We start from the raw sequence: 14739 nt of genomic DNA, 5'->3' as shown, positions 1-14739 counted from the left end.
TACAAATATATTTCCCTTTAAGGACATCAGTGCAATCTTTTTCTTTTTGAAATCCTTTTTTCCTGAAATTATTTAAATTTTTCCAGTTCTAAAAATATACTACCCTAAGTTCAGAATATAGAAAAGGCTAAATGTATAAACATTGGTTTTTTTTTCATGTTTCAAGTAGAAAACAGTTCCAACTAGGAATTACTATAAGTGATGAGGAAAAAAATGTTTAAAATACCAACTACTGATTTAATGTCTTAAGAAATTAAGAATTACAGGTGAAAAGATAGATCTAAATAAGTTCTTCTGAATTCAATTTAGTGTAGTGTCCTTTTCTCATATACCTTTAATGTGAATACGGTAGTTTATAAACTTAAGTAACATTACCAAGTATTAATGCTACATTTCTTAGGATTAATGATGAATAATGAAGTGTGAGGTGTTATATATGACAAAATTTTACAGCCTAGGCCCCATATTAAGTGTGCACTAACTCTTAGGATAAAAGGTATTTTCAATGATACTGGCTTTTCCAAAATGACAGATGCTGATATAGTAGGATATTGCTTAAACTGCTTTTTTTAATCATTCAATTTCATGAACATCTAAATGACAACCCCCAAAATAAATACCAATTTGTAAAACTGGGCCATTTTAATGTTCTTTACAATAAAGTAAATAATTTTCTTGATGGCTGCGGACATGTAAGCCCTTGTAATATTGTACTATGAAGAAACGTCATACTCAAGTTACTTGTATGAAACTGCTATCAAACCAGTAAGACTGCATTTATACATCCATCATTTTCAGGATTATTGGTAACCTGGGCGTATTTTCCTAAGGAAACAAGATGGAGAAAAAGAGGATGTCAGCTAATAAAAATTGTAGAGAATATAACTTTTGCCCCCAATATTTCTAATTTACTGCTTTTAAGAGTTATAAAACTTTCTTTTCTTTCAAAGAATATTCAAGTTTGGAAATATCTGGGCACTAAAAGCAGAAAAATAAAATGAGGAAAAAATATTTATAATTGCTACATGATACACTTCAGTTTTTAATTATTGCTGAAATAATGTGGCTGTTTGATATATGCTATCCTCCCCCACTCATGGTTAATTTATTGTATCTTCTTCCAGTATTTTTTAGTTAAACCTTTGCCTTTGCTTCCCTTGTAACTAATGCCGTTTTAAATAAACAGCATCAAAATCTAGCAATGTAGTATACTGCATAACTAAAACTAATAAGGTAAGTTAATAACAATTATATTCAAAACTTTCTAAAAAAAGTATTCTTTTTAAGGTTTAAATCTGATTTACATCCAATTTTAGCTTATCTAGCTCTTGTGCATTAAAACTTGCTGTGTACTTTATGTCAACTTGAAAATGTCTACTTTCAGGATTAGAAAAGCAACATCCCCACACTAAAAAATTTACTTACCCCAAATAACCTTGCCTCCTTGGGTCACAAGGCCCAACTCGCTTACATTCACCTCGATGACAGTACCTTTGGTAATAACACCCAAAGTTGTATAGAGTGGGGATGAAGGATTCTTCTTTACACCAAGTATTGGCAGGCAAAAGGTGGCTTTCAGTTCAGGATGTGTTACGTGGGCCTTCTTGAAACGTAAGCCCTAGTAAGTTAAACACAAGAATGTTAGAGCCCAAATTGTTAACTATTGAGTAATGATTCTTTTTTGCTTTTTTTCATTTAGTCTCAACAACAACAAAAATGGATTGAATGTGAAATCTTAAGGCATCACATAAAAATACTAAAAATTTGAGTTATAGGAAAAACACAATTTCCCTTATTAAAAAATAATAGTAATAACAAAACTAGGATTAGCAGGTTAAGACTTGTTCCCAGGTTATATAGTATGTGGCTAGAATCAGACTTTATAAACATTATGATTCCAAGTCTATAAACCTCATCTAACTTCCATGATAAAAAAGCAGGCTGGTGGTCAGCTTTCTTTACACTGTTGGTAACACTGGTCAAGGACTGGAAGATTCCAGAGGAGTCTCTGTTAGAAGACACCACAGTCACCCAGTCACCTAGATTCAGTCTTCGGAGTGTAGCACGTTAAAAAGCCGCAACACTGCAGTCTCTTAAATATGATAATTACCTATACAGAGGTAGGGAGCAAATGATACTATCAGATGGCATTCAGAATGGTATAATTTTCTTATGTCAGGCTGGTATGAAAATTATACCATTCCGAATGCCATCTGATTAATTCACAGTGAGATACATATATATGCCAAGCTACTGAAAGCCCAGAACAGCCTGACTGGTATATCTTCTCCCTGTAGAACTGATAAGGTTACTAAACTGTAAATGACTGTGAATATGAAATCAAAACAAGGGGAGTCCATGGTGTAGTCTAGTGATATAGGTGGCTGTTTTCTTAAATGACCACAGACACTCAACATTTTTAGGCTTTGCAGGCCATATGGTCCCTTGAAAAACAGTGCAGAAAAAGAATTGCCATGGACAATATGTAAATGAACAGGCATGGCTGTGTTCCACTAGAACTTGATTTACAGAAAAAGGCTGTTTGACATTTTATAATCCAATTATTTAGGTCGAGAGCTTGAGTAACAGTGCCAACTTTCCTCTCTGATTCTTTGTTTCTCTAAGTACGCTGGATATCCCGTTGGGAGAATAATTCAGTCTGTTTAAAGGATTTTCAAAAATTATCTTCAATTATATTTGGGGGTGGGGCAAATGCTTTTAACCATTACTGGTATAAAAAGAAAGTCTCACTTTTATATTAAATTCTCTTTTTGCAATGATGGCATACTGAATGTTTTCAAAAGCATTACTACTTTCCTTCCTAAACCAACACTGACTCGAAGAAAGTCCTGTTCAGGTTTTTTAATTATTCTCAGATAAGTGTCAGGCATATAGTAGAACACTTACTGAATGAGTAAAATGACTTCATTTGGAAAATAGAGATTCTAATATGTCGTTTTTAAAAGTCAAGATTCAGTGACAATATAATTAAAATTTTTGGGGGGAGATAGTAAATGGATCTTTATTTATTTTTACATGAAAATTCTTTTTCATCTCAAGTTCTTATTGAAGCTTTAGACAAGATTTTTGACAGCAGGTAAAAATCCTAGGCAATACCTCTCATTAACTCAAAATACCAAAACTGGCCTTAAAACAGCTTTCAACTTGTTTTTTGTATTAATTTAGGAATTTCAGGAAATTGCACGTACTTATGCAGTTTAACAAAGGAACTAGTATTTGAACCACTGCGCTCTTGCAAGGGACTTACCATTGGCCTAATGAATCTTTCATATTTAGGTGGTTTTCTAGTAAAGCCATCTCCAACAAAGCAGACTTTAGTAACCATTCTCTTCCATGCTTTTTTCTTTCTCTTTCCAGTTCGAATAACTTTTAATACCTCTGTTTCTCCCTGGGCACGAACTTTGGGTAGAGGGACTTCCCATTTTCCCTAAAAATAGACCAGTTAAAATTTATATTGTTAGTAAAAGACAATGAGGACTTACGGTCAAGATGGGAGCAAAGGTAAACATGCTTCACCTCCAGCACAACCACAGGAAGAATTACAACTAGACCTCAAAACAATGCCCAGAACTGTCAGAAAATCGAGCTGTATGGATTTAAAGAAGCCACGTGCATACAGATGGGTAAGAGGGTCAGAGCCGTGGTGTGGCATAGAAAGGCAGTGGCAGCAGAATGGGCAGCGGATAAAAATCAGGAGGGCTACCTTGGGAGCGAGTGGTCCCAGCCCCAGGCCAGACCCCTCAGCCCAGGGTTCCAGTGCCAGGAAGATAAATCCTCATGATTTCCAGCTGTAAAAACCAGTGGGGGTTGGGGTGGCAGAGTAAATTGCTTACAGGGCCTGCACAAACTTAAACATACACAGACCCAGCCCCTCTGGAATTCTGCACCAGGCAGCAGCTGGAAGGGCACCAGTCACATAATGAAGTGAAGTGACTAGAAACAGGGTGAGTGCCAGGCAAACGTCCAGAAGCCAGGCAGCAGCATTGTTCCCTCTCTCAGCCCTCCCCACAAAGTGGTGAAGTGGGTGGTCCTATCCTGCCAATTACCTAAAGCTCCCCCCACCCCCCATGATAATTTATAGGTGACTTTTCTACAATAGGCCATGCTAAGATAGGAAGTCAAAGCAGCTCTACCTAATACACAGAAACAAACACAGGAAGGCTGCCAAATTAAGAAGTCAAAGAAATGCCCAAATGGAAGAGCAAAACCCCAGAAAAAGAACTAGATGAAATGGAGATAGCCAACCTATCAGATTGAGAGTTCAAAACAGTGATGATCAGGATGCTCAAAGAATTCACTCAGTATGGCAACAACATAAAAACACCGGGAAGAAATGACGGTTACACTAAGTGAAATAAAGAAAAATCAGCAGGGAACCAACAATGGAGGGGATGAAGCCAGGATTCAAATCAACAAGTTGGAACATAAGGAAGAAATAAGCATTCAACCAGAACAGCAAGAGGAAATTTAAAAAAAAACAATAGTATGGAGAGCTTTTGCCAAACGTACTGGGTGGAGTGGGGTAAGAAGGGAAAAACTGGGACAACTGTAATAGCATAATCAATAAAATATATTTTAAAAAACCAAAAACAAAAAAAAGACAATAAAAAGTTAAATATATTTTAGTTATACAAAGTATTCGCTTTTTTTCTTAAGATTTTGGCGTCAGTTGTTTTCTAGAGGTCTGCTCAGTCTCCTCACAAACCCCCAAATAACTGGAACTAATTTACATATCAAAATGAAATGGTTTGCTTAAGCTAAAAACCTCAACACCTTGTTATGGATGAAAAAATCCTACACCTGTAATAAGGCAGTAACTTCTCGAGACAGTAAATATGCTCAGTACTAAGTAGTTAAAACTAAAACTAGAAGACTGTCTAAGACTGTCTCCACCTCATATCTGTATTTCTACCTCAAGTGGATTTTGAGATCACTAGTAAGACAAAACCATCACCAAGTATTTTCTACTTCCCTAGAACGCAGACTGAACGAAAAAACTGAAGCAATGTAGCCAGTAGAAAGAATTCTGGATTTACTACTAACACTTAGATTCTAGAGGTTACTCTACTATTTATTTCATAGATACATGACCATGCATAACGATTCAGCCTCCTGGACTCCAGTCTCTTCATCTAAACCGAGGAGGGGTTAACTAGATAATCTCTTCAAGTTTCTTTTGCTGCTCAAGTTCTACCATTCTAATTTTGGTAACTACACACCAAAAACAAGCAGTAACATTTTAAAATTTGAATTTGGAGACTGTAAGTTCTTTATAATTAACACATATTTTGCTGCTACCTGAATTTCTGTAGCAGTCTATCCACAGTTGCTTAAAAAAACAGTATCTATGTCCTTTTTTGTTTTGGTGCAATCCAGAAATATTTTTTTAAAAACTGAATTTTTCAGTTCAGTCACTCCAGGATGTTTCCACTATCCAACTTTCTGACCAATTTTGACACACTACAGGGCAGCACAAACAAAAAGCAGTTGTACAGGAAGCTGTTAAAATATTAAATTTGAGGTTCATTGTTTACTCACTTTTTAATTGTATTTTTAAAAAATCTAAAGTGGCTTTCTAATAAGTTAAAAAAAAAAAAAAAAACCTGTTTAAAATGTACTGGGTGATGGAAAAGCAATTTTACTAGAACTTCAACATCTTAGTGTGACTACCATAGCTGGACTTTATGTTTTCAATTAAATTAGAGAAATAAACTAAGAACATCAAATTTGAATATAAGTAATTCTCCTGAACAACAAAAAGAAATAAACACTGTTTATTGCTTACCGCTTTCTCTTTTCGTTTCTGTTTAATCATATTGGAAAGTACTTTAGCTCGGGACTGTCCCTCTCTGTCCAGTAGGTACGCAGGTACTGCTCCTTCTGGAGTCTTTTCATCATTCTTTTGTTTGGTGTTTCTCTTTTCATGCATCTTGATACTAACAAGAAGGATAAAGATAATCATTTTTAATAACTGTCACTAAAAAGATCTTAACTTGCTACAAGAAATAAATGATCACTTACGTCTTTTTCATTTGTATTTTCTCAGCATGGCGCTGTTTATGGTAGAGCTTAGCCTTCAGACCAATCATCTTTTTTGCCTTCTTTGAACGTTCGTGAGCCTCTCGGCCTTCCTTCTTTCTCTTTTTCTCATGGTAATCCAAACGATATCCATAGCGCTTCCGGTGTAACTCAATATACTCGTTTTGTGGCTATAAAGGTGCAAGAAACGTTAATTTCTTTTAAGCAACATGTGAAGGGTAGAGTACCCTATATCACCCAAGTGTTCTCCCCTTTAAATAACTCCTGCAGTATTAAGCCTATTTACATGATGTATGTTAAATAAATTTTGATCCTGGATGATGTGAGGCATCAGGATCTGCATCTAAGAATCTCAAAGTTACTTAAAGGGAACTATCCAAAATTCACTGAACCACAAAAGGAATGATCTGATCCAGGACCTCATACAGTGAAGGTTTTGACACTATACAACTCTAACCACCAAAACCAAGATAAGAGAGTATTTCCATGCCCCCAGGAAGTTGCCTTGTGTCACTTTGAGGTCAATCCTTTTTTGCCACCTCCAATCTAATTTCTTTTGCTCTAGTTTTGCCTTCCCCAGAATGAAATGTAAATGGCATCTACAGTATGTAGCCTTTTGCATTTAGCTTCTTTCACTTAGCATAAAGCTTCTGAGATTCCCCATGTTGGTGCATGTACTGGCACTTCATTCCATTTTTTTTTTACTGTCACGTAGTATTCCACAGTATGGATATACCACCATTTGTATATCCATGGACCCACGATGGATATTTGTGGACACCCCCTCACCCCCGGTTTTCGGCAAATAAACGTGTACGTATGTGTTCATTTATTTAGACATATGCCAGCTGTTTTCCAAAGTGGCTGTACTATTTTGCATTTCATCATCAGTATGAGATCCCTTTTGCTTTTAAAGTGCCTTTTTAATTTAATATGTCAATTTTGTTTTACTTTAAACGTGCAGCCCCAGTCCATTTGTATTTTAAGACTGCAAAAATAAAATGATACAAAGCCAACTCCATCACGGAGAACAATACTAAATAACAATCCACAAGGTACCTCAGCAAAAAAATGACGTGGCAGCAGGATTACTGCCTACGAGAGCGGTTACCGTAGGCCCTGGCACCAGTGGCCACGCAAGCCACGCAACACGTGGCGAAACCAGGAATTTAACTGAGTGAAATCTGTCTCGTCCTAAAGCTTGCGCTCTGGCAAATACCCCATTCTGTGTCCCCAATGTGAGTTCTTTTTCATTCCAAGGAGCCAATCTTTCGAAGTCTACCCTCATTCCCTTGAGCAGTACCCCCCCCACTTCCGCCTACCACGCCTCAGCCCCAGCTCTTGGGGACCCTAGGCCACAACAACACAGACGCCCTACTTAACGAAGGCCGGAGGCAACCTCCTTACCATGATTACGGCCGCCGGGCGGCCGGGCGCAGTCCCCCGCGCGCGAAAACGCTTTCAACTTCCAGGTCTCAGAGACCCACGAACCAACTCCAAGCAACTCGCGACAGGAAAGGGTCACTTCTAAAACAACCGACTCCAGCAAAAGCGCTATGTATCCGTTCCGAATATCCGTTCTCCGCTCCTAGCGTGCAGGGCGGAAGTTGCTGGCAGGAGGTATTTGAGTGCTGTACCGCCGGAAGTTGTGCCTTGCCGTGTGGCGTGAGTCTGCCTAGAGAGGTTAGAAGTGAGAGGTTATAGGTTCGATTTTGGAGGTAACAGGACGTTCCCTGAGGAAGGCGGACGCTGCAACTTGAAACCTCTGCAGACTTTGGCGCGTCCTAGACCTATCGCTCTCCACGGCCAGTAGGGAAAAAGCCGGCCTCTGGGATGCGATTGAGTGCCAGGTGGGTACCGGACCGCGCGGTGCGAGTCCCGCGTGCTTAAGACCCTGCCCTGCCTTGGGCACCGCTGACCTTCAAGGATGTAACAGCCCTTCTTATACCATCGGGTTTGTTAAACAACTTCTAGTGAGCACGTAAGTATTCTCCAAGGCCTAAGGAAGTCTCAGCGTTATAGAAACTCAGTTGACAGGACCGGTAGGAAACCATTTTCCTTGAAGTTCGTTGACATATAGGGAAGAAGAAAATCACTGGAGAGTCATAAATGACTATCGGGCAAAAAAGTTTGAGGCATTGTGCTAGGTAGGCACTGCTGGTAAGAGATCCCTCCTTTTGCGGAGCTCACAGTAGTGGAAGTTACTTGTAAGTATGATGTTTGTCATGAGTAACTGTAAATCCAAGTGTTATGAAAACACACTAGAGAGGTGTATTAAAACTTTCTAGGAATTTAGGAAAGGCTTCCAAGCTGGGGATCAGGGGATTCTAGGATGCTTTCAGGCAGTGGCAACCTGGAAAGGTGTAATGGTGTCAGAACATAGTGTTTCTGGGGAATTTTGGCTAGAGCTCCCCCCGTATAGAGTAGGGAATAGGAGAGTACAAAGCTGTGAAGGTAGTTGGGGACAGATTTGTCATGTTAAAAATCTTAAGTAGGGAAGTGACATGTTTATTTGAAGGATATATGTAAAGAATGGATTAAAGCAGTAGTTCCTACGTTAGGGATTCGAGTATGTACTACCTTGTAAGACTGGTCATAGCTGATTGTCATCTGTGCTGTTATTTACTTACTATTTTCCAGAAATTAATTCACACTTTTATTTAAATTAACTTGATCCGAAACAACACTATCAATAAAATCACAGGTTTTGTTGGCTATTTTTTTCTAATATTTATTGTCAACTATTTTTTTTTTTTTTTTGGTCTATAACCTAAAATAATCATGGGCGTTCTCTTTGGGAAACATGGTGTTGGAGTAAGTGTTTCAGAATTGTTGGTCCACAGGAACCCTTCACGCTCTTAAAAAAGATTCAGATCTTCAGAGAGGTTTGGTTGTGTAGGTTATAATTGATATTCAGGTACTAGAACTTAAAACTTTAAAATATTTTAGTCATTCATTAAAAAATAATCCATTTTGTTAATGTAAGTAATATAGTTTTATGAAAACTGCCTCTTTTCTAAAATAGTTTGAGGAATGTTTTACATTGCATTACAGTTTTGTACAGTAAGTCTCTTTAATGTCTGGCTTAGTAGAAAACAGCTGGGATCTCATACCTGCTTCTGTATTGAATATGTTACTATATATCTTTTTAAATTTTTGGTTGAAGTGTAAGAAAATTCAGCCTCATATATACATGGATATGAGGTTGGAAAAGGAAGGTTTATTTTAATAATCTTTTCAGAAAATTGTAGAACATCTTAGATGCTGTACCAGGCTATGACAGTGGTAGTTTCTTAAAGGTTAGTTGCAGTGTGGAATCAAACCACATTAGTGAACTTTTATTGTTCTGTTATGTGAGAATCCATTGTTCTCTTTTAGAACAGATCTAACATGCATGATTTTGCAAACATCCTGAACTTAGGCATTTAGAAAAGAAGAAGAGGGAGTGGATTCAAGATATATTTAGAAAATAAAATCAAAAGGATTTGGTGACTTCCTGAATATGTATAGTGAATGTTTGTGTCTTAAGACACAGAAAAGAAGCAAACTTGAAAGGAATAATCATGAGTTTTGACATGGCTTCTTATATAATATTGGGCACAGTGGTGTAACCATATCTGTTTACTTTTCTCCCCATCCAGTCAGATGCTTCCATGCATTTCACATAGCTTTGATAGTGTACTTGAAACAGAGTGAATATTTAGTAAATGTTTTAAAACTAAAGTTGCTTAGTTTCTATGATCATAGAAGAAGAGGACTTGCTTTTGTGTATGTGTGTGTGTATTTTATATCAAATTATAAAGAAATTTTATTTAGAAAGTTACAAAGGAAGTAGAAGTGAGCCAGCTGGACTGCGTAGGCTCAGGAAACAAGTTTTAGAGGCAACAGAAGGACCCTTGGAGCTTAGGAGAGAGAAGGGCACAGATAATGTGCCTTGTGGGAAGAAGCGGGGGACAGGAAAGTCATGGGCGTGCTCTCAAGAGGGAGAGCACCGCTTTTGTAAATTTTCTATATGGTTTTACTTTTACATATTTATGGTAGAAAAATCAGGATATACAGATAAACTAAAAATTTATATTACCAATGAGAAATTACCCACATGTAGATGTTTGCTTACCTTTCTATACTTAATTCTGTACACTCACATAAAAATTTTGGTTCGTATGATGTAATTTTATAATTTCAAAAAATCTCTTTCTTTAATAGCTTCATATCTTTCTTGAAGAATTAAAGCATGTTGAAAAAACGGGACATTTTAAGCTTGGAATCATATTCCTCATGTTTAGTCAGAATTTCTATTTTCTGAACAATGCATTGCTTTTGATAGCTAAAAATATTGTTTCTACTTTTTAAAAGTAATACATTTTTACTATATATATTACATATGCCTTACATGTGTTACTGACATTTAATATGTAAGCTTAGTTTTATAATTTTGTATTTTTCTTTTCCAGAGAATAACAGAGGGCCAAGATGTTGTCTAACTTGAGGATATTTGCAGTGAATCATAAGAAAATATCCAGCTTGAATGTTAATGTAAGTTGGATTTTTTTTGTAAAATTAAATGCACTTCAATAACTTCAGTTAAACATATAGTGTATATATATATTAGTCTTTATCTTCAGCAGTTCTTGACAGGTAAGGGAGAACCTGTAACCAAGAAGAAGCATGCCTTATCATTAGTTTCTAAATTCATTTTGCCACTTTAAAATCACCTGTGCAGCATTTTGAAGAATAACTATTTCTGTATTCAATTTTGAGGTCATTAGTGGCCCAAGGAGTTAGTTTTTCTTCAGTGTTCTCATTGCTGCTGCTTTCAGACTATACACCCTGTCTTACCTTGGTGGAAATTTTAATAGCTTTGAGTATCTTCTTTACTCTTAACGTATTTTCTTAGGATATTAGTGTTTTATTGCTAGAAACTTGGTAACTAAAGTAGAAATAATATAGAAGGTACAGGCATGCATTCCAAGATACTATAAAAGGCAATTGTGGCAATCCCAAATCATTACATACACTAACTGTAACAATTCCAAATATATTGTCAGCCATTAAATGTGTATCTAGTGATCTAGGGATAAATTGGGGTGAAGAATATTCATCTTCTATGTGGGAACATTAGAAGATACATAGCCAGCTTTTTAAAATGCCAGTTTTTTCTCTCCTCACCCCAAATATTTTTTAAAAACCTTTGAGGTTTTTCTAATGTGTAGCCACTATTAAAAATCCTGGAAATAGCTGATGGTTTTAGAGTTCATCACCCCCACTAGCTGTAGAGGAGAACCAAGGAGTAGCCAGGGTGAGACTTTTAACCTTTGAGAGTCTCTGGGAACTTCAGAATCTTGGTTCCCAAACTGTAGCTATCAGAGTCACCTGGAGAGTTTGTCAAAACACTTGCTCTACTCCATTCCCCGAGTTTCTGATCCTCCTGTTTGGAGTGGGTCCTGAGAGCTTGTCTTTCTAGCAAGTTCCCTGTGATGCTAATGCTGCAGGGCTAGGAGAACCAGCATCTAAGGTCAGCTCAAAATAGAAAACCAGTATTAATTTTATTCTTTTTCTTTCCTGTGGTATAATTTGGGTTGTCACTTTTAAAAAGAATTGGAGTTAATAAATTGGGACTGCTTTAAGGACACAGTATTTTGTCCCCTGACAAAGCATAGTTATAATGGTAAAATTACTATAGTAAGTCATACTAACATAGGATTAATGTTGTTTCTTTTTCTCCTTACTAGAATATGTATTGCTCTAGAATAAAAGCAAGTTTAAAAAGAATAAAGCCACATGTACCTCTTGTAAGAAACTACAGTTCCCTGCCAGGTAATACTGCTAGATTTTCCTCATTTGATTTAAACTGCTTGCTTGCTTGCTTCTCTCTGCCTCTCCCCTCCTCTCCCCTTTTCCCTTCCTCCCGCTTTCCCCTCCTCCTCTCTCCCTTTCCTCCTCTTCCTTCTTTCTGTCCCCCACCCCAATCTCTCTCATTTGTAAGCATCTCCCTTATTAGGGGGCTCCAGCCATTTTGGAAATAGTGGCTTCTTTTACTTCTTGGCTATTTTCTTGAGATTATTAGAAATTGGGTGTATTCTGAAAGACACCAGGAGGGAATACCAATTGACTTATGCTCCTCATCTACTCGCCATCCTAAGGAGCTGAGTGAAGGGAAGGGTTGAGTCAGCTTTAGTAGCTGGCTCAGAAATTTAGCAGGTGAGTCTACTTGTAGAGTGCTCTTGCTATAAATTGATTTTCTAGTCCATTTCTGGTTTTCATACAAAAGTATTTTCTGCCAATAGAGGTTTACCAGAATGATTTATTTTGAAGGCTCGTGAGAGTAGTTTGGTTAAATATTTATCTGGGATAGTTTAGGTTAGATATTATGGCCATTAAAAGCAGGAAGCTAGAGGAACTGCTAATTCTGAATGTTCTTGCTGTGTTTGAAGTAAGCAAGCCTGTGGGAGACTTGATGAAACTAGTTTCATTCTTCTGTTATTACTATCTTTGCCATGTGAGAAAACTGAAGTAAAAATACCGATTGTCTTTGTGACTTGTAAGGGAATGTGAATTTAGTGGCCTGGCCTGCATTTTTGGTATGTATCTAGGCTTCTATATTTTGCTCACGAAAATTTATCTGTAGCAGTACAGATTACCTTTTCATCTTCAAACCTCCATGAGGTTTCCAAAATATAATAGAACTCTTGATTTATTATAGAAATTAGGGAGAACTGGTTTAAATAGCAGGAAGGTATAGATTACATTTATAAATTAACTGCATTGTTGCTTTAGCATTTTTAATAAAATATATGTCAAGCATGGAGTAAGACAATAAGGGCTTTTTTTAATTCCAGAAATACTACTTGGCCTTTTAGAAGTATATTATTGTAGTTTTTGTTCACTAGTATCTTTCAGCCCGACTTTAAAGGTATTGTGTCTGTGGGATTGCTGAAGGAAGGCAGGTTCCAAACTGTGCAAAAATTCATTATCAGCTGATACGGGGATCACTCTTATCTCTTCAAGCCTTGACAATGTAGGTTTCTAGGACTGTGTGTTTTATATTTTTCTTTGATTCAAGATGTACTGTCTTAAGATTATTTTTATGAACATTAATTCTAATTCTGCAGTTCTATTATGGAATTGTAGAAGGTTGCAGAGATTGGGGTAAATATATTTTTCTAAGGTTGTGATCTAGAAATTGATACTTAAAAACTTTACCTTACTTTATTATCATCCATAGCCCTTTTTTAGAGATTGCAGGAAAATAAATTTTAGGTAAATGGGCCTTCTTTTTTAATTAGAATTACAGTATTTGCTTAAAATTATATTTGTTTCTTTATCTGGAAATTAAAGGAAAATTTCCTAAACAGTTTATTTTTAACCCTCTTTCCATTAGGTTTAATAGGAAATGATATTAAATCTCTTCGTTCCATTATCAATCCTCCTATAGCTAAGTAAGTATTATCTTTTCCTTGATATTGTCTTCTCCATTGGCTGCCATGAAAAGCTACAGATTTCTCTCATGGGCTTGATTCAGCATTGTTAGTGAATGCTCTAATTTCTGTAACTTTTTGCTCTGCCTTATAAATACATGTTGGTATGTATCTTAAAAGCTATTTTGTTTTCATAATTGAATGATAAAAATTTTAATGTATCAACAGCACACTGTTCATAGAAATAAATATATTTCACAAGATTATAGTTAACTCTTTTGTTACTTATTTTGTTGGAGTTCTGTGGTAGTGATATGTTTTCCATTTTTCTAGTTTTTACACTACTATATAAATTATTGAAATACTAACCAGCTTCAAAATTTGCACAGCATAGATACTTAGGTTTTACAATTTTAGTCATGTCCACTTAATAATACGTGTCTTTTTTTCCCCCATTTTAAACAGAATCCGTAATATTGGAATTATGGCTCATATTGACGCAGGCAAAACTACCACCACAGAAAGAATATTGTACTATTCTGGATACACAAGATCACTGGGAGGTTAGAATGGATTCCTCCTTTCCCTGCCCCCCATTAGCAAAAACATCTTGGGAAAATACTTTGGGTAAGAAATCAACCTAGAGATTTTGAGTGTGGCATGGAGGCACTGATGTCTAAACCACAACATAAAGATAAGGTAGTTGCAACACCCACTGAAGGGTCTTTCTAGTTTTAACTAAACATTCAGACTCGTGAGACTGTCTTATGCCACAGTGGGCACTGGCCTACTTATGCTATAGAACAGAAACCATAACTTACCAGTGGACCAGCAATAGGAGTTTCTTTCTATAGGAGTTCTAGCAGCCCACATGCCTATCTAGGAACTATCTTCTTTGACTAGCCAAAAGCGATAGCTCAGTTGCAAGGTAACAAGATTCTCAGGAGCCACCCTGGTTAGAAGACTCATGACCCCTAGAAATGAATATCTACAGCTCCATGGACTGTCTTCAGGGTTTCCCACAAGGGACATGGCATACCCCACTCAGGGAAACCTAAAGCTATGTATCTCTACCAGGTATTTATAAATTTATTTATAGTTCTTCCCAGTTCAGATGTAGCTTCCCAGTCAAATTTCTTCCATAAGAAGTGTTGCCTACCTGACCAGTGTGGCCCAGTTGGTTGGAGCATCACCCTGTACATCAGAAGATTGGGAGTTTGATTCCTGGTCAGGGCACATACCAAGGTTGTGGGTTCGTCCT

General features: G+C 36.9%; 2 protein-coding genes across 2 annotated transcripts in view; one reads left to right on the top strand and one right to left on the bottom strand.

Annotated features, from left to right (window-relative positions):
- Nucleotides 1-541: 541 nt before the first annotated feature.
- NSA2 (NSA2 ribosome biogenesis factor) lies at nt 542-7641 on the bottom strand. Its single transcript, XM_090276387.1, has 6 exons — nt 7468-7641; nt 6043-6230; nt 5807-5957; nt 3269-3448; nt 1426-1618; nt 542-825 (listed from the first exon to the last, which is right to left on the bottom strand). The coding sequence occupies exons 1-6, from the start codon at nt 7468-7470 to the stop codon at nt 758-760; spliced, it is 783 nt and encodes a 260-aa protein (XP_090132513.1). The 5' UTR covers nt 7471-7641; the 3' UTR covers nt 542-757.
- The window catches only part of GFM2 (GTP dependent ribosome recycling factor mitochondrial GFM2), a 52237-nt gene continuing 44966 nt past the window's right edge, over nt 7469-14739 (top strand). Inside the window, exons 1-3 of the mRNA XM_090279318.1 lie at nt 7469-7532; nt 13442-13499; nt 13944-14041. Coding sequence (XP_090135444.1) covers nt 7469-7532; nt 13442-13499; nt 13944-14041 — 220 coding nt within the window. The remainder of the gene's footprint in view (nt 7533-13441; nt 13500-13943; nt 14042-14739) is intronic.

The sequence above is a fragment of the Furipterus horrens genome, unplaced genomic scaffold (assembly GCF_987537825.1).
Source record: "Furipterus horrens unplaced genomic scaffold, mFurHor1.1.pri manual_scaffold_5, whole genome shotgun sequence".
Lineage (NCBI taxonomy): Eukaryota > Metazoa > Chordata > Mammalia > Chiroptera > Furipteridae > Furipterus > Furipterus horrens.
This window is presented reverse-complemented; position numbering and strand designations above follow the sequence as displayed.